This window comes from Octopus sinensis, linkage group LG7, assembly GCF_006345805.1.
Source record: "Octopus sinensis linkage group LG7, ASM634580v1, whole genome shotgun sequence".
Classification (NCBI taxonomy): domain Eukaryota; kingdom Metazoa; phylum Mollusca; class Cephalopoda; order Octopoda; family Octopodidae; genus Octopus; species Octopus sinensis.
The window spans coordinates 25,386,209-25,407,476 of record NC_043003.1 but is presented as its reverse complement, the minus strand read 5'-3'; the positions used below and the strand labels follow the sequence as shown (position 1 = coordinate 25,407,476).

Here is a 21,268-nt window from a genome sequence, read left to right as displayed (position 1 = left end):
TAAAACAAATAAAAAGTCAATTTTAATGACTCCTTATTTTTCTCATACAAAGTTTTTTTATTCAAATAATGGGTGATAGTTATTGTAGTACACCAGATGTACATTTATTTTGTAACTTACAAGTCAAGATTTTTTTTTTGACTAATCTGAAAACAAAATGGTAAAAAATTTTCAAAATTTATTGGTAATTTATAGCAACATATTAACGATATAATGCAATAAATAATGTAGAGAAATATATCCATATATATCCGCTGCCGAAGAAACAACGATGACCGAAAGAGCACCGCGCGTGCCACCGACGGGGCAACGCGAATGCTGCCGCCTATGCTACACCTACCATGTGCCCTCACAAAACCGGACTAGAGTCAAGCTCAACAGGGTCTTCTTTCCCCGTCGATCCATCCAAGCCCGTTCCCTTGGCTGTGGTTTCACGAGACAGTGGGAATCATGTTGATCCGTTCATGCGCGTCACAAATTAGATGACGAGGCATTTGGCTATTTTTCTAAGTGACTTTTTATCATCCATTCCCTGTTTTTAGAGTGGGTGGTCCCACTTTGTCACAGCCAGCACCCTCTGTCCTTTAAAATAAAGATTGATAATTTTAAAACATTAAAAAATATCTAAAAGCATCAATTGAAGGTGGGGTTTAAATTTGTCAAGTCTGGTATTCTTTTTCTAATAATTTTTTTTCCTTTTATATCTCAACCCTACTGAAACAAGGCCTAAAAGCCTTGCTACCCCTCACAGAAAATTTGTAAACTAAAATTTTTTAAAAAATAAATAAAATAGAAATAAAAAAAAAAGTACTGCAGGGTCTCCAAAAAACCAGCCTCTCAGTCTCCAAAAAAATAAACAAAGTTGAAGACTTCATTGAGGGGGTATTGTATGTTGAAGTCGGTAGGGAAACTTGTCTTTATTTCTTATTTTTATTATTTACCTAACGTCACTGTACCGGGTTTAAGACACGGAGAACGGTCTCAAAATAGGGCTGTTCTCAACCTGGGAGGGGGAAGGGTAGTCCGTTAGATCGACCTCAGGGCCTGGAGTAGAAAGCCTCCCTCTATAGAATTCCTCTATAGCATAGAGTGGGATTGGGCATTCCTACTCCTTATCTTCGCCTAAGACAACTGCAAGGAGCCTCTTCCTATCTTTCCTAAATAAGTCCTGGTGGCGGGTGTATGCAAGTCGCCTACCCCGCCGCCGAAAGTTGGTATTGTTCCTAGCAGACCTAACACTAATTCTCCTGGTGGTCTCTTCCCTACGCGATCTGTAGTGCTCCACCCAGTCCTCTACTCTTCTCTCAAAAGAGCCCTAGGCAGCCGAGGTCCCGTCTTCTACAAGTTCCAATAGGACCTCGGAGAAGACTGCAGACCAACGGGTATGCCCAGGACATGCAGCATCGAGGAAGCGATCCTTCCAGTCTAAGTTAGACTGAGGTCCTCTCTCGATATGTGGTTGGGAATTGGCCGCGGACCGCTCTGACCCTTGATGACTCACACGAGCCCTTTTGGCCAGAGCAGCCCTCTTGGATCCTACCGTGCGATGGCTGCATTTATCTGCCTTACCCCTGCCTTTGACAGCTCTGCCTCCTTCTCGACGAGGACCGCTACTTCCTCGTCAGACCAACAGCCTCTGCGTCTTCGGCCTGATGCCTCGGCAGCGGCTGCCTGATCAGCACGCTTTTTCACCACTTGCTCTAAACGAGCAGCAATCCTGCGGGCATTAGCCACTGCAGGATGCTTGTGGCGAATGTGCTGCGATCGGCCTACAGCCGTCAAAATAAAACGGCTGCAGTGGTCGCATTGGAAGGAGAATAGGGGACTAGGAGTAGGCGCTCTAGATGCACCACCATCACACAAGCCGGCGTGGCACTTCATCGAATGGAGATGTCCACTTTCCCTACCACATTTACTACACCTGTACACAGGCCTCACGCCATGTCTACTGTCTAAATGTTCTCCCCATCTAGGGGGAGAAGAGAAGCGTAGAGGACATAGCGGACAGGCTATGGAGCACGACATGCAGGGAATAGTCAGCGAAAATTCGCTCCCAGCTGGAGTGAGGCTTGATACCCTCACTACCTCCTCTTGGCCCATTTCTAAATTAAGAGAATGGACGTCATGGGGGAGGTCTCTAGCGACCCCATCTCGGTCCGTCTCTAAAGAAAGAGACTGGACGTCATCGACCGGGTCCTGTGCCAGGTCCATCGGGAGCTGAAAGCCTTTAACCACCAGGGAATAGTTGCTATAATCTAGGCTGAAAATACCTTTTTTCGGTGATACGTCAGTGTTGGGTGCAAAAGAGAGCGCCCGACACTGGTCCTGTCATAATTTAGTGAGCCACCAGATTTACCATGCAGGGGAGATGACTCATTGTCCCCTGCAGGGGAGGGTCACAGTGCAGCCGAATGCAACTGGGCAGTACATTCAGCCTGACCTGTGGGCCCCGTCCCGGACCCACAGGCCACCAGTTTGGCGGTGCCTGGCTGCCGTTTGTTTTTCACCTTATTATTCATTTCATAACTAACTGGGCGGCAATTTCCATGGGTCCATGGCTGAAACGATTAAGTTTAACTTAAAGGAGGCGCAAGACCAACCCCACCGAATAGGGCAAGCTAATCCACTACCCCAACCACCTAGTAAACCCTCTGGCCCACTAATTCGACTCCTAACAGCAGACCGCGAGTGGCTCTGCCCAACAGTGACTTCACCCAAGGGTAAGGCCTGGCAGCACATCCACCTGCCGAGTATAACCCAGCAGAAAAACCACTGGGTCTCAACAGGTCATTGCATACGAGACCTCCCTGCTAGTGTACTCAAGCATAAGCACAACCAGCCAGGTCCCAAGGGTTTCGTCAAAGCAAGGCAAGGCCTGTCAGTGCATCCACCCCAGATCAGCAGTGGTTTTTCGATAGCACCGCTGTCTGGGGTTATAAAAGACAGGCCCCTTCACTCGGGCCCGATAGTGATCCGGTGCCCCCCCCCCCAACAAACCAAACAAACAAAATAAGGACCCTTCCAGAAACCCCTCAGGTACCCCCGAAGTAATGCAGGAGAGGGCCCTACCAACACCTAAAGTTCCCAGGTGAGAGAATCACAGTTACTCCCACCGTTTACCCGCACTTGGTTGAATTTCTTCACTTTGACATGCAGAGCACTGGGCAGAAATCACACTTACTCCCCGCCAACCGGCCGCACTCGTGCTCAACACCAAGAACTCGCCACTTTGTGCCTCGTCGATAACACATGGACACACACACTCGTGGTCTTCGTTGATAACGTCGTATACTACTGACTTACTCCCCGCCAACCGACCGGCCACACTCGTGCTCGATACCGAGAACTCCAAGCCCGTTCCCTTGGCTGTGGTTTCGCTAGACAGTAGATAGGGACAGTGGGAATTTTGTTGATCCGTTCATGCGCGTCACTAATTAGATGACGAGGCATTTGGCTGTGATATAATAGACATTTATAGTCATTATTCCCTTTATTTATAGTGGGTGGTCCCACTTTTTGCCTTGCCATTGGTGACGTGCACAGGACACAGGCATAATTGTCAAGCCAGCACGATCTCACTGTCCCATACAATATTAAAATAATTTTTAAATGTTAAAAAATATCTAAAATATCCTATGAAACGGGTATCTAGAGTCAATTCGGTTTTCTTTTTATTGTCTTTTTCAGATTAGGTCTATTCACTACCGAAGCAAGGCACAAGAACCTTACTACCTCCTCGTAATAGAAAAAAAACAAAAAAAAAACTGAGGGGTCTCCAATAAACCAGCCCTTGACTTGTGACTGGGAATCGGCCATGGGCTGCCCTGACTCTTGATGACTCACACGAGTCTTTTTGGCCAGGGTAGCCCTCTTGGAACCTACCTGTTTGGTAGTCTTGCCCGGTAGGAACCGTGCGATGGCTGCATTAATTAACCCAACCCCTGCCTTCAAAAACTCCGCCTCCTTCTCGACGAGGACCACTACTTCCTCATCTGACCAACAGCCTCTGCGTCTTCGGCCTGAAGCCTCGGCCTACAGCTGTCAAAAAAGAACGGCTGCAGTGGTCACATTGGAAGGTAAGCAGAGCAGGACTTGGGGCAGGCGCACCAGATGCACCATCGCACAAGCCGGCATGGCACCTCACTGAATGGAGGTGTCCACTTTCCCTACCACATTTGCTATATCTGTAGACAGGTCTAATACCATGTCTACATTCTAAATGATCTCCCCATCTTTGGGGAGAAGTGAAGCGCAGAGGACATAGCGGACAGGCTATGGAGCATGACGCACAGGGAATTGGCAATGAAAATTCGCTCCCTGCTGGAGTGAGGCTTGATACCCTCACTACCTCCTCTCAGTCCATTTCTAAATTAAGAGAATGGACGTCAAGGGGGAGGTCCCTAGCTGCCACATCTTGGTCCATTTCTAAAATAAGAGAATGGACGTAATCGATGGGGACATGTGCTAGGTCCAGCGGGAGCTGAAAGCCTTTTACTACCAGGGAATACGTACTGTAGCCTAAGCTAAAAATGCCTGATCTAATCCGGTTATATGTCAGTGTCGGGCGCAATAAAAAGCACCCAACACCAGTCCTGTCGTTATTCTGTAAGCCACTAATGCTACCTTGCAGAGGAGATGGTCCGTTGTCCCCTGCAGGAGGTCATAACCAACAGGCCCCAAGGGGTCATAAAAGCCAGGCTCGGCATGTCAGTGCATCCACCCCATGTAAGCAGTGGTTTTTCGATATCACCACTGGCTGGGGTCATAAAAGACAGGCCTTATCACTTGGGTCCAAAAGAAATCTGGTGATCCCAAATGAGGAACCACCAGACATGCCACGGACCCTCACAACAATCAGTCACCAGAACCTAAGCCAGGACCCTCCCAGACAACAACCAGGATCCCCCAATGTATCCTAGAAGTGGACCTGACCAATTTCATAGTGTTCCTGATGGGAACCCTCACAACCTACAAGAGGGCAGGCCAGCTGCTGCCTACCCACCCTAGCGGGGGAGCCTCACACCTCCCAATCAGGGTCACCCATATTCCGCATGGTCCCCACCAAATTTCTTGGCACCACTTTGGGGAAGATGGACACATTTAGTTTGTCCAATATGAGGGCTTTTATCCGGCATCGCCCCCATATGGACGTAAGCTCTTTCACCGCGCCAAGGTAGTGTCCATAAGGGTGAAGTCTGGTAGCGCATACACCTGCCGAGTAAAAAACAGTGGATAAACCACTGAGTCCCGACAGGTCATAACATACCAGACCTACCTGTTGGTGCATCCACCTCCTGTGACCTTATGGTGTATAATGACATACAGGTTATGTCTACTGTCAGACAGCAGTATTTCTGTTCTCTGTTTCCATAGAGTTTTTATTGTATATTTCAGTTATTTTTCTTTTCTGTGAACTCTTTTGTGACGGTATAAAGAACTGTCATGAGTAAATGCTTTACCACAAACCTCACAATGATATGGTTTCTCTCCTGTATGAGAATGTTTGTGGCTAGATAAACTAGAGCTCAAAGAAAATGTTTTATCACAGATTTCACAATGGTATGGTTTCTCTCCTGTGTGAGTTCGTTTGTGGCAATATAAGCCACTAGCAGCAGAGAATGATTTACCACAGATATTACAGCTATATGGTTTCTCTCCTGTATGTAAATGTTTGTGTGTAGACAAAAAGCTACTTCTAGAAAATGTCCTGCCACAGACACCACAGTGATATGGTTTCTCTCCCGTGTGAATACGTTTGTGGTTAGTTAAACTGCACTTCACCGAAAAAGATTTGCCACATATACCACAGTGGTATGGTTTCTCTCCTGTGTGGGTACGCTTATGTGTATATAAACTATTAGCTACAGAAAATGACTTGCCACAGATATCACAGTGGTTCTGATTCTCCATGTGAGTACGTTTGTGGGCATATAAATTACTGCTGATAGAGAATGATTTACCGCAGATATCACAGTGATACGGCTTCTCTCCTGTATGAGTACGTTTGTGGTAAGATAAACTTGCACTACTAGTAAATGCTTTATCACAGGTACCACAGTGGAATGGTTTTTCTCCTGTGTGAATACGTATGTGGCGAGTTAAATTTGTACTCTCTGAGAAAGTTTTACTACAAATATTGCACTGGTATGAAGAGCTGTCTCCAGTATGAATACGCAGGTGTCTATTTACATGGCTTTTTGTAGAGAATGTTTTACCACAGATATCACAGCGGTATGGACTCTCCCCTGTGTGTAAACGCTTGTGATTAGACAAACTAGAGCACATAGAAAATGTTTTATCACAGAAATCACAGTGGTATGGCCTCTCTCCTGTATGAATACGTTTATGGCTATTTAAATTACTTCTAGTAGAGAATGATTTACCACAGATATCACAAGGATTTGGTTTATCTCCTGTGTGAATACGTTTGTGAGAAAATAAACCACTACTCCCAGAAAATGCTTTATCACAGATATCACACTGGTATGGTTTTTCACCTGTGTGAGTACGTGTATGGCGAGCTAAATGGCTATTGTCCAAGAAAACTTTACCACAAATATTGCACTGGAATGATGGCTCCCACCCTGTATGAACATGTATGTGTTTATATAGACTGCTATTGCGAGTGAATGATTTACCACAGATATCACAGTGATATGGTCTCTCTCCTGAATGTATAACTTTATGCCGAGACAAATCTTTATTTGCAATAAATCTTTTATCACAGATGTCACACTGGTATGGCCTTTCACCAGTATGGGTTCGTTTATGGTAAGTTAAATCACTACTTCCAGCAAACTTTTTGCCACAAACATCACAGTGGAATGGCTTATCCCCTGTGTGAGTATACGTATGTGTACGTAAACTGCTCTGCCGTGAAAACTTTTTACCACAGATATCACAACGGTATGGCTTCTCTCCTGTATGAATAAGTTGGTGCCGATATAAAGAACTGTTTCTTGTAAAATTTTTGCCACATTCTTTACATTGATAAAACTTTGATCCAGAGTGAAGTAAATTATTTACTTCAGGTTTTAAATTATTTTTTGTTGTAAAAATGTCACTGCAGTAGGGTTTATTCTCTGCCTCCTCCTGTGAGAAATCAATATTTTCTAGCTGTGTTTCTCCAAGAAACTGACTCTCAGATGATAATTCTTCCATGATATTTCCTTTTGCTTCTCTGGTCTTTCAACACTTTTCCAACAGAGATATGCTAAATTAGCTACACTCATCAATTTAGCATACAATGTACCTGAAGTACAATGTACATGAAGTTATTTACTGAATTTTTCAAGTTTGCAAAATCATCTAGTTGACATTGGAATATGGCATCAATTTTTTCTTTGTTTTCTGTCTTTCTTTACTTTAAATTACAATTCAGGAGAAATATTTTACATTTTAATCAAAGAAAAGCAAACACAGTCACATGTTTCCCTCAGTATCTGCCTGTAGTTTTGAAATCGGACAAATTTCCTGTTGTATAAGAAATTTCATCTGATATGACTTGTGAAATTCTGAAATAGAAGATGGTTATACTATAAATGTCAACAAAGTTATCAGAGAAAAGAAACAATGAAATTTAGAAATAGAATGAGAGAGAATATTCACTAAGACAAGACATTAAGTAACCCAGTAAAATAGGCAAATTTCTCTCAAGTTACAGCCTACCGTCTTATTTTGGAAAACAAGACAGGCTATATTGGATAAAGTATTTTGTCAAGACAAGATGGCTATCATCATCATCATTTAGCGTCCGTTTTCCATGCTAGCATGGGTTGGACGGTTTAACTGGGGTCTGTGAAGCCGGAAGGCTTCATCAGGCCCAGTCAGATTTGGCAGTGTTTCTACGGCTGGATGCCCTTCCTAACGCCAACCACTCCGTGAGTGTAGTGGGTGCTTTTTACGTGCCACCAGCACAGGTGCCAGACAGAGCTGGCAAACGGCCACGAACGGATGGTGTTTTTACGTGCCACCGGCATAGGGGCCAGGCGAGGCTGGCAACGGACACGAATGGATGGTGCTTTTACGTGCTACCAGCACGGGGGCCAGGCGAGTCTGGCAACGGATACGAGCGGATGGTGCTTTTACATGCCAACGGCACGGGGGCCAGGCGAGGCTGGCAACGGACAAACGATCGGATGGTTCGCTTAACCACAGCTGCAATTTCCACTGATGTTGATTTGGTTTGATTTTGACTGTGTCTAGAATATTTTTAATGTCTGCTTCAGTCATGACCCACCTAAGACAATAATACACTTACCAAAACATCCTCATTTTATTTTATACTCTCAATACTTGTAAAATCTATTTTCATTCGAGTTTTCCTTATTCAAGTACAGTTACCTAGAACTGGTCAGGGAAAATGAGTATTTGCTAGAAATAGCAGCCAAATCTCTTTGAAATCAAAGCATACATTGGATACACTCTGCCTGAAGGATTGACAGGATGGTCAGAGTTGGAACAAAGTTGGTTTGAAGTTAAACTACTGAATACTTGAATTATTGTGGTAGTACAAAATGTTGGAAATAACACTTGAATCTTCATTAAAACATACTGCAGTCATATAAGAGAAATAACAAAAAAAAAAAAAGAAAAAAAAAATCAGAATCGGAATTTCCATTGTATGAAACGCAAGAATACTAATAACTGAAGGTGGTGGGGGGGGGGGCACCTTTTTCTTTCCCGTCAAGTATGGGACTTCGACAGACAACTGTTTAAAAACTCCGCCAAACATTTTGTGACATTCTATCCAGTTATAACTGGTATACTTTTAAACTGGGGTCAGTTAAAGGCATCGGCAACACGAACAGTTAGTTGTCCAGGTGCCGCGACTTGTTCTTCGAGATTTTCGAAATAAGGTGGAAAAATGGGTTTTTTTTTTCTACATTTAATTGTAATAAATACATTATTCCTATATTCAGTACTGTTTTAATACGAATTATCAAAAGAGAAAAAAAAAAATTTTAATGTCATTTTGTTGCGTGTGTGTGTGTGCAAAAAATCTAATTTTTACATACCTCTCTTAATTCCAAAAAACCCTGACCACAACATGTTGGGTTATGTTCGTCACGAAAACACTTTTAATTTCACTTCTTGTCATAGAGCGGAGGGGTGTTTATTTCACACACACACACACACACATATATATATATATTTTTTTTTAAATTGAAATTTTACAGAATTTTTTTTTTTTTTTTCAGAATCATAATCTCCGTATTTTTCTACGTATTTTGAATAAAAAAATTTTAATTAAAGTTTAGAAATTTGGAGGGAGGTGGGGTTTAAATTTTGAAATGCAGATTTTTTTTTTTGCGGATTCGGAATCTCCGTATTCGATATAGTAGGTTCCTGAAAAAAAAAAAAATCCCAAAGGGGGTGCGGTTCAATATAACCACAGGACTGATAATATATTAGTTGAAGCCACAGCAGAAAAGAACAACACGTTATAATTCAGGGTTTTATAAATTAGGGAAATACATTACAAAGCTAAGATACTTTCTGTAGATAAGTCCACTTTCATACATACTTCATATATTAGACTAAATGAGATTATGTTAGTAAACTTTTTCTCTGTGTGTCTTTAGACTGGCTCTGCGAAATGCAATATCAAAAGAAACAGGCACAGGTAAAACTTAGTCCGAAGATGAAATATGTCTGATTTTCACATAGTCAGATATGAAGTCTACGAGAAATAAAGTGCTAATTCACAAATACTTACTTTTGAATATCTTCTCGACCACAAAATCTCGATGAAAACATCAATGTTTGCTGTACAGAAGAATAACTACGAACCTCTTAAAGAAGCTTAAAGATGGTAGATAAAAAGGTGTTTCGTCAGCTGCCAAGGGGGAGTAACTCTTTTCCCGCTATTTACTTCCCTTATTTGGTTCTTTCTGTTGCGCAGAAGACAAAAGAAAAAAAGAATAGTTCTTTTGAAGCATCATGTCTTTCTGTGAAATGCCATTCATGTTATGACAAAAATATTTAACACAAAATATCTGTCATTATTTAAAGATAGCTTCCAGTTCTTTACATTCCGAGTTCGAATACCGACTCTTTCAGGGTTGATGGAATAAGTACCAGTTGAGCACTGGAGTCGATGTAATCGTATAACTCCCTCGCCCAAAATTTCAAGCCTTGAGTCTATAGTAGAAAGGATTATCAAGAGGCATCTTCCAGCTCTTTACATTGTGAGTTCAAACACTGCGAGGTCAACTTAGCCTTTCATCCTTTTCAGCGTCGATAAAATAAAGTATCAGTTAATTTAGACGATCGATTGACTAACCCTTCTCCCCTCAAAATTGCTGGCCTTGTGCCTAAATCAGAAATTAGTAAGGGTGGCGAACTGGCAGAATCGTTAGAGCATCGGTAAAATATATTACATCATCTATTCAGTATTTTTTTTCTGCCTCTCATCCTTTCAGGTCTATAAAACAAGTACTATTTGTGTACTGGAGTCGATGACAGCAACTAACCACCTCACTTCAAGTGTGCTTGCTTTGTGCCTAAAGAAGAAACCATAAGAGCAGTAGATTAGCAGAATTGTTAGAGCACCATGCGATGTGATTTTTATTCTGGCTTTTATAATTTGAGTTCATATCCTACTTAGGTCAACTTTCCTTTTCATCCTTTCAGGGTCAATAAGATACCAATCAAGGACTGGAGTCGATGGTATCGATTAGCACCTTCCCCAAAAATTGCTAGCCTTGTACTTAAGTTAGAAACGAATATTAGTTCCAAATTTTGGCACAAGACTACCAATTTTGGGGTTGAAGTAAGTTGATTACATTGACTCTTGTGCTCAACTGGTACTTATTTTATTGACCCTGAGAGGATGAAAGAAAGAGTAGACCTCGGCAGAAATTGAACTCAGAATGTATAGACAAAACAAAATGTTGCTAAGCATTTTTCCCAGTGTGCTAGTAATTCTGCTATCTCACCACCTTTAAATTAGAAATTAATATTAAAAGATGCCTTACAAAAGTAAATTGGCAGAGTTTTTAAAATGTCAGAAGGAATGCTTCATGATTTTTATCCCTGCTTTTTGCATTCTAAATTCCAGCAAGGTTAACTTTACTTCTCCTTCAAGGAGCAAAAAAAAAGAAGTACCTGTCCAAAGTGGTGGATTGGTGCAGCTTGAAGAACATTGGAACAGATGCCTAGCAATATTTATTCTGAATCTTTATGTTCTGAGTTCAAGTCCTGCCATGTCTACATGGGTGGTAGACTTTACTCATTGCTCAATTGACACTTTGGGCTCTTCCAGCAGAGTTCACTTTGTTGCAAGCATTTGGGTCAGGTCTGTGATTTGAGGTTACTTTCCTCCTTCCCTTCGCCCAACCACCTGGCAAAAAAAGATTTTCTTTTTAATGTAAAGCTTACTGTTCTACCTCTAGTAGTTGTACATTACTAGCAAGTGTGTTGTTAGCTTAACATATTCAGATGTTACTGATCTGTCTGTCTTTTAACAATGTACTTTACAAGGAGATGGACAGTTTTGTAGATAAGATCTACATGGAAGGGCTTCTGGATTGATTATATTTTACTACAGACATAGCATTATCTTAATCTATACTTTGTGATCAATCAGAAAATTCAAACACTAGTCTTCCTATCCTTTTTAAAACTTAATTAATGGTATTACATGTAAAACTGTAAGATCTAAATTCACTGATTTATTTATATTTTATATGACTAAGGATCTTGAAAGCATTGTCTAGTGGGGTCATACCAAATTTGTCTCATTCAAAAGGCTAAAAAACAAACATGGAAAGAAAAAGAAGTACTACACATTCCAAAAACACATAGTTGCACTAAACACTCCTTAAACATTAGCAACACTTAACTAGAAACTTAGTCATTCAAAATGTTAGACTTCACTGTTACTATGGATCTAGAAAAAGCTAGGACTGCATACCATGGACTAGACTTTTTTTTTAGGGCCAGAAAATACATTACTCTCACCCAACAATTATTGATTTTCTATAAAGTTCAAGTTAGGTTGATAATGGAGTAGTGATTCAATATTTAGACAACACTGCTGCTGTACCCACACTTCTGCCCTTCCTACAGATACTATGCCTTTTGCTTCCTGGTGCAAGCTGAACTTATGGCATTTCACTCAGCAATCTCAACTCATTTCTCCTCTCATTAACCATATTGTAACAAGATTCCTCAGGCTCTCGAAAACAGCAAAGGCTTCAACCATGACTAACAAGCAAATCTCCTATCAAAACTTTTCCCTGATAGTCTCCATCCATTCCTCTGCTCTTGGATCTGTAGGTTACAATCCGATTGTTCTGTTGCCATTTGTTAGTGCATCTCTTTTTATCCCTCATTCTATGAAGTTTAGTGATCAATTGATTTTGTTCCCCCACTCTCTTCTTTCATACATCGACTTATTTGCTACCATATCAAAGAACACCCACTTTTATAGAGATGATGCTACTCATCATTCTTTCCTAACGTCCCCGTATCATACATAGTTTTCACACAACTTAAACGTTGCACATAAAACCTGTACTAGTTTCATGAACAAAAACCTCAAAAGCATCTTCCAGTGGAGCATACAAACATTGCCCTGAAAATGCTAGGATTACATCTTCGGGACCAGGAGATACTTCAAACCCCAATGGAATATTGCTTTCAGCCAGTTAGATATAGAAAACTTCCCTATTTCAACAAGAAAACCACACCACACTCATGAAAACATGATTGCCACTCAACTAGAGCCCTCAAATTGTAGGCATTCATTATCATCGAGGTTCTATGTTAAGGATGTGCAAAGGCTAAGACCACATCTTCAGGACCAGAAAATGCCTCAAACCCTAACAATTATTGATACTTTACAAGGTTCATATGAGAACCTCAATGGAATGTTACTCTCACATTTGGGATGGTGTAGATTCTGTTCAGATATCCTAGATCACATCCAGAAAGAGACCACCCAACTGACTGACAAGTCATTCAGGTACTTGCAAACCTCTGATCCACAGGTGCATTGTCTCTTCTCTCCACCCTTTCAACTGCTCCTACGATGTCTATTGCTATTTGAAGCTGGCTAGGCTCATGCTACCTTCTCTAAGACACTCCAGTTCTACTGGCCTCTCCCCTTTCCATCATTCTGGTTGTGTCCAACCCACCAGGCCTGACATTAATCATAACACCTAGTCATTCTTTCTCAAAGTGTTGATTTACTGGAATTCTCTCCATGTTTTTCTTGTAGGTGTCAATTTATAAATATCCAAGAGGACCACAGCAACAGCCTCACCAGTTCAGAAAAGCTTGTAAAAGCCATAGGCAATGCCTCTTCCACAAGACCCAGCAAGTAAACTAAAAACTTTATAGACTTTCCAGAAATAGAGCCTCTTCCTTTTTAATAATTTTTAAGTGTAAGATGGCAAGCTAGCAGAATTGTTAGCACACTGAGCAAAACACTCAGTGGCATTCCATCCATCTTCATGTTCTAAGTTCATATTTCGCTGAGATCAACTTTGCCTATCATCCTTTCAGGGTCAATAAAATAAGTACCAGTTGAACACTAGGATTAATGTAATTGACTTATCCACTCCTTCAAAATTCCTGGCCTTTTCCAAAAATTTGAAATCATTGGAAGGCAGCAAGTTGGCAGAATTGTCACTGTGCCAGCTAAAATGCTTAGTGACATTTCATCCATCTTTATGCTCTGAGTTCAAATTCTGCTGAGGTTGGACTTTGCCTTTATCCTTTCATGGTCGATAAAATAAATACCAGTTGATCACTGAGGTCAATGTAATCAACTTATCCCTCCCCCCAAATTCCTGGCCTTGTGCCAAAATTTGAAACCAATATTTTCTAAATGTTTTCTTACGCTTAATTACTAGTTACTTTATTAATGAATGTTATTAAAACATCCACAGTGGCATAACTGTAACCTTTAAAACAAAAGTTTAATAGGCTGCTACTACAACATCATTAATAGTAAACTCTTTAGGCTGAAAAAGTGTAATTTAAATAACACAAACCATTATTTTATAGTTTTATTTCAATTAAAAGAAATAAAAAGTTAGATTTGAATGATTCCCTTAAATTTTCTCATATAATGCCATTTTATCCAGCTATAGCGTTTTAGTTACTGTAGTCCATTAGAGGAACAAAAATGTTTTTAATGTTGATTAAATGTAGAGAAATGGTAAAAACTTAAGAAAATTATAGTGACGGTTTAATGATACTGGTGCAATAAATCATTAGAAATACAAAAATATCTATACACATCTTATAAAAAGTGTAGAATGACTAACATGTTATATGTAACATTAGTATTGTCAACAGTATTTCTATTCACTCTTTCCAAGTATTATTGTATAGTTCAATTATTATTTCTCCTTTCTATGAATCTTTTTATGACGATACAAAGAACTGCTGTAAGTAAATGTTTTACCACAATCACCACAGTGATATGGTTTCTCTCCCGTGTGTGTACGTTTGTGGTTAGATAAACTACAGCTCATAGAAAATGTTTTGCCACAGATTTCACAATGGTATGGTTTCTCTCCTGTATGAGTTCGTTCGTGGAAATACAAACCACTAACAGCAGAGAATGATTTACCACAAATAACACATCGATGAGGCTTCTCCCCTGTGTGAGTACGTTTGTGGAAATATAAACCACTAGCAGCAGAGAATGATTTACTACAGACAATACATCGATAAGGCTTCTCTCCTGTGTGGAAACGTTTGTGAGTAGACAATGAGCTACTTCTAGAAAATCGCTTATTACAGATACCACAACCATATGGTTTTTCTCCTGTATGAGTACGATTATGCTTAGATAAACTACACTTCGTAGAAAATACTTTACCACATATTTCACAGTGATACTGTTTCTCTCCTGTGTGAGTACATTTATGTGTATATAAACTATTAACTGATGACTTATTAGAGGTATTACAATCATTTGGATCCTCCTCCATGTGAGTACGTTTGTGGGTATATAAATTACTGCTGACAGAGAATGATTTACCACAGATATCACAGTGATATGGCTTCTCTCCTGTGTGAGTACGTTTGTGGGAATATAAACTACTGCTTCTGGAAAATGTTTTATTACAGATATCACAGTGAAACGGTTTTTCTCCTGTGTGAATACGTATGTGACGAGTTAAATTAGTACTGTCTGAGAAAGTTTTACTACAAATATTGCACTGGTATGAAGAGCTGCTTCCTGCATGAATACGCAGGTGTCTACAGAGAATATAACTTGTAGAGAATGTTTTATCACATATATCACAGTGGTGTGGACTCTCCCGAGTGTGTATACGTTTGTGGCTAGACAAACTACAGCTCATAGAAAATGTCTTATTGCAGAAATCACAGTGGTATGGCTTCTCCTCTGTGTGAGTACGCTTGTGATTACATAAACTACTACTTGTAGAGAATGATTTATCACAGATATCACAGGGATATGGTTTATCTCCTGTGTGAGTACGTTTGTGGGAAGATAAACCACTACGTAAGGAAAATGCTTTATCACAGATATCACACTGGTATGGTTTTTCACCGGTGTGTATACGTATGTGGCGTGTTAAGTTAGCATTGTCTGAGAATGTTTTACCACAAATATTGCACTGGCATGAGGTATTCTCCCCTGTATGTATACGTATGTGTCTATACAAATTGCTATCCCTAGAAAATGATTTATCACAGATATCACAGTGATATGGCCTCTCTCCTGTGTGGATACGTCTGTGCCGAGATAAATCCCTATTCCCCATAAATCTTTTATCACAGATGTCACACTGGTATGGCCTTTCTCCTGTGTGTATACGTTTGTGACAAGTTAAATCATTATTTCCAGTAAACTTTTTGCCACAAATATCACATTGGAATGGTTTATCACCTGTGTGAGTATACTTATGTGTACGTAAACTGCTCTGCCGTGAAAACTTTCTACCACAGATATCACAATGGTATGGCTTCTCTCCTGTATGAATAAGTTGGTGCCGATATAAAGAACTGTTTCTTGTAAAATTTTTGCCACATTCTTTACATTGATAAAACTTTGATCCAGAGTGAAGTAAATTATTTACTTCAGGTTTTAAATTATTTTTTGTTGTAGAAATATCACTGCAGTAGGGTTTATTCTCTGCCTCCTCTTGTTTCTCTTGAGAGAAATCAATATTTTCTAGCTGTGTTTCTCCAAGAAACTGACTCTTGTATGATATTTCTTCCATGATATTCTCTTTTGCTTCTCCAGTCTTCGAACGCCTTTTTTTTTCCCACAGAAATATATTAAACTAACTCCACTTCTCCAGTTAATTTTGGATATGAAAGAGCTAGTATACAATTCACCAGAAGCTGTTTATCAACTTTTCAATTTTAACATGGATGCAAAATCATCTAGTTGACACTGGAATGTGGCATCAATTTTTTTCATTTTTGCATTTTCATTTTCCAATTTTTTTCATTTTAATCGTAGAATAGCAAGCATGTGTTTCACTCATTACTTGTAGTTTCAAAATACGAGAAATTTCTTGTATCTTGGATAAGAGACTTTCATCTCAAAGACTTGTGAAACTCTGAAATGGAAGATGGTATACTATAAATATCAAAATACAATAAAAATTGAAAACAGTGAGAGAGAGAGAGAGAGAGAATATCCACAGATATAAAAAGACAGTCAATATGTAACCCCAAACAATACATCTAAATCCTTCTCAAACTACACTATTCTATCTGAGCAACAGTTGCTGAATACTTGAGCCATTGCACAACTATCTACATCATCATTACCTCCACCTTAGTGAAGGCAAAGGTATTGTTTTCAGTCATATTTGTTTGTCTTTGGACAAGATAACTCAAGAACTGCTGGATGGATTCATATTAAACTTTCAAGAATGTTTGGCCTTGTGACTGGCACAAACTGATTAGATTTTGGGATTGATCTGGTACCGGACAAGGATTCTGGATTATTTTTCCTGTTTTTTTTACTTAATTTTTTAGAGTGGTTGGGTTCATTTTTAGTATACTCATTTGTGAGAGCAGTTGATTTTATCTCAGATATTCTCATTTTAAAAATCATCTCTGGCTAATTATTGAGAGGATGTTGGTGTTGTCTTAGGAGAGGTTTGTGCTCTCTAAGTACTCTTATTATCATCATCAAAGTGATAAGCTGGCAGAGTTGTTAGCATGTTAGACAAAATGCTTAGCGGTATTTCATTTAGCTCTTTACATTCAAATTGAGCAGATTGACTTTACCTTTCATCCTTTTCAAGTCGATAAAATAGGTACCAGTCAAGCATTGAGATTGATGTAAGTAAATTGCCCTTCTTTTCAAAATTACCGGTCTTGTACCAAAACTACAATTACAGTTGAGCATTAGAATCAATGTAATCGACAAGTCCATAACTGACTGAATTTTAGGCCTTGTGCCTATAGTAGAAATTATTATTATTATTATAAACCATAAAGCGCTTTACCGAATCATATAGATTCATAAGGTCGGTTTCCCGGGTTCTGTAGTGTATATATTCCACACCTGAACAGGACGCCGGTCTGTCGCAGGATTACTCACTTGTGCCAGCTGATTGGACTGGGGCAACGTGAAATGAAGTGTTTTGCTCATCGCCTGGTCCAGAATGTGGGGAAACTGGCTCTATGAGTCTATATGACTCGGCAATGATTATTATCACCGATCAGTTTCAATTGTTGATCCGCCTTTGTATTGAAGTCGTCTCTCTTGATAGCGTTGACTGATACATTTTGATATTTATCGAAAGCTATTTGGCGGGCGGGGGAGGGGGGTTAATAAAAGAAAAAGGCAATCCCGAAATATAACAATATTGTCTTTTTAGTATATATAATAAAAATCTTCAAAACGTTACTTTGTTATAAAGCTGAAGTATTTTTTTTTTTACTGTAATATTTTTGTATCGGCAACAATTTCGAAATATTCCACGACTAACATAAGTAATATAAAATATTCAATGTGACGTTAACCATTCTTGATGTTAAGTATATAACGAAACACTATAAATGTGTTCAATTAGGGAAACATAATTATACAGATGTAAATATTACTAAAGGACTCGGGTAACACATAGCAACAGATCTTAGTCCGAGACAATACAACACATATCACACCCGATCCATCCGTACAGCAGCTTTATTTTCGTAAACTTTTTTTTTCTTTGTACGTGTATCAATGAACTTAACTGAGCGAAATAAAATATCAAAAGAAATAGGCATTGGTAAATCTTAAGAAAAGAAAACGTGTTAACGCTGATCTATATTAATAATACTTACAAAATCAAAGTGGTTTGAATATGAGATATATATGACGTCCTCTGCTAATTCTCAACTTCTCATTTTTGAATTTTTTTCTCAACAACCAAATCTCAATAAAAGCAACATCAATATTTCGTTGTGCTGTCAATTACAAAGACCGCTTGTTGACAAAGAATTGACTGTACTAAAGATGGTAGCGAAAAAGTATTTCGTCAATTATCAAGAAAAGTAACTCTCTTTTACGCTATTTACTTCCCTTACTGGTTTAATAATAATAATAATAATAAAATTATTGTATACAGTGCTCCTGTGTTAAAGTAAGAAATTAGATAATAAAAGAACAAGTAAAATAAACTGTCAGCCTTTATTGATAAATGAAAATTCTTCTCAGTTAGAATACAAAATTATTAAGGAGCATACATTTCCAAGCAGTACACAAATTTTGCAATTCATGTCAATTCACAGCAAATATTTCACAATAATTCATATAGATTCATATGTGCTCTTTGTAACATTTTGCTTTAGACTTTGAAAGTTGATAAAATAATTGGATACAGCTGCAGTGAAATAAATTTGTCTGTGCATCTGATGCTAACTGAAATGACATTAAAAAGTAGAGATTGGATTCCTAGAAATGACAGCTATGAATATATTTGTTATGTTTGAAACTTATTTTCAGAATATATTTCCCATTAAATTTCTACATGCACTGTACTAGACATTTTAACCAAAACTCAAACCTCTCAAATTCCTTCTCGTCATATATTTTCCCTGCAAGCCTCTGCATGTAGAAATTTAATGTGAAATATATTCTGAAAATAATATAGATGGTCCCAAATAGGGACCGTATCAGATATTAAACTGATAAGAACAGATACTACACTTTGATCTTAGCCAAAAGGCTGAGAAGCGATAAATCTTTATTAAGATCACTAAGGATCTAACACAGAAATGAGGACAGCACAGGGCAAACAATTACATAGAATGAATGAGTTCGTGTTGTATAAAAAAATTTTCAATTATTATATACAAGGTATAAATAATTTACAAATAAATAAAGATTATGACTACTTGAAGCTTAACCTTTAAAAAGAAGAAAAAAAGGTGTCTTTCGACCCAGCAGATTACTTTTTATTTCCGTGATGATCAATTTGGGTAACTTACACCCACCTTTTTCACCACTTCCTTCCATCTTTGTTCATATACTCTAGCTAACAGGGTCCTCTTCTCCAGCCCTATCTTGCTCTTCAGATGGTATCTGAAGTAAAGCAGCAATCCAGGGTTGGATATATATAGGACCCTGTCACAAAACCTTCCATTCTTGTCCTCCATATACACTCTTTCAACACTGCTATCATGCAGAAAAAGACAAGCCTCACCTTCCTTCAAGAGTCCAGTTGGCAGTATCATCTTTATCATAGATCCAGCCGACAGCTGTACTCGTCCCAGATGCGACAACACATGTTCCACGTAAGCTATCAAGCTGGAAAGCTGCCAACAATGTACAAAAGAGTGCTGGACTGTTTCACAATCCTACCCGCATCTTGGACATGTCGGTGGCACTGCCAAACCGTGCCTAGATAACCTCTCGCGAACAGGTAAAGCATTCCTGTAGCACTGCCAAGTCGGAGATTTTTGGAAATTATCCAAATACTCCGGCTTGAAGGTTTTCTGAAACAGGTTGGTAAGTTGGTTCTTGTCGAACCCCAGAGCCCCTCCTAGGACGTCATCATTTTTTCCTTCCACTAGCCCTCTATAGAATACTGAGGTCGTATTCCCGCAGCCAGCCTTGCCCGTCTTGTGGATTAGCCAGAGTGCCTAACGACACTCCTTCTGCCATAAAGTCAGCTTACATCTTTTAATGAGACCGGGTTTAAATCTTTCCAGCGAGGCCATCGCGGCAAGAGTTCCTCTGCCAACGGACTCCACGCCTTATCACCCTCCAGGTGGCACCAGAGATGTCTCAGCCTCAATGCATGTCTGCGCATCATTTGCCATGGCATCCCCAAGCCACCCTTTAGCGGTTCCTGGCAGCACACAGAGCTCCTCACAAGTGGCTTTCTCCCCCTCCACAAAAAGCGGAAGAGGAGTTGCACCAGCTTGTTTATCCACAAATCGGGACAAGGCACTACGGACAGGCGGTAGGTGATTACAGATGCTATAAACATCTGCACCACCTCCGCTCTACCCTTCAAGGACAGAAACCTTCCGGACCACTTCCGTACTACGGCTTCCACCTTGTCCACTACCTCGCTCCAATTCTTCTCCGTCTGGGAGTCTGAACCAAACCAAACTCCAAGCAACTTAACAGGACCATCTGTCCAGTGTCCGCCGACACTGGACGATATCGGCTTGTTCCTCCAGGTGCCGAGGCGCAAACCTATGGACTTGTCCTTGTTAACTTTTGCCCCTGCCACCGCTTCGTATCTCCGGAGAGCATCTTCTACACGAGGTAGTTGTGCTTCGTCAGACACGATGAGAGTGACGTCGTCCGCATAAGCAGAAGTGAACCTACCGCATCCAATCTCATTAGGGTTGCCGCCTAACTTCTCCAGCCTCCTCAGCAATGGCTCCAGGGCCAAAACATACAGAATCGGAGACAAGGGACACCCTTGACGAACAGACCGCTTAATCGAAAACAGCTCCGTTAGGTAACCGTTTATCTGGACGGTGGATTTGATGCCGCTATACATTGCGGTGATCCACCCGCGAAAACCAGGGCCTAGCCCAGCCGCTTTGAGGACAGCCCCCAGGTACCGGTGGTCCACCCTATCGAATGCTTTACTTTGGTCCAAGTGGACCAATATCCCACCTCTTTTGCCGGCTATTTTCTCTACCCTCTCTAAGGTGTAGCGGAGAAGATGAAGATTGTCCTGGATCGACCTGCCTGGGATTGCACAAGTCTGTGCCCTCCCAACAAGCTTCCCACAACAACCGTCAATCTTTTCGCTAACACCTTGGCCAAAATCTTTAACTCTACGTTAAATAGTTATGGGCCTGTAGT

The 21,268-nt window shown here is 40.1% G+C and overlaps 1 protein-coding gene and 1 pseudogene across 1 annotated transcript; both read right to left on the bottom strand.

Annotated features, from left to right (window-relative positions):
* Nucleotides 1-29: 29 nt before the first annotated feature.
* Nucleotides 30-16,411, bottom strand: LOC115214007 (zinc finger protein 850-like). The gene is made up of 2 exons (XM_029783020.2): nucleotides 14,951-16,411; nucleotides 30-6,671 (listed from the first exon to the last, which is right to left on the bottom strand). Exons 1-2 carry the CDS (start codon nucleotides 16,209-16,211, stop codon nucleotides 5,395-5,397), a joined length of 2,538 nt encoding a protein of 845 aa, XP_029638880.2. The 5' UTR covers nucleotides 16,212-16,411; the 3' UTR covers nucleotides 30-5,394.
* Nucleotides 16,412-19,069: 2,658 nt separating this feature from the next.
* On the bottom strand, nucleotides 19,070-19,178 carry LOC115214558 (annotated as a pseudogene).
* Nucleotides 19,179-21,268: the final 2,090 nt, after the last annotated feature.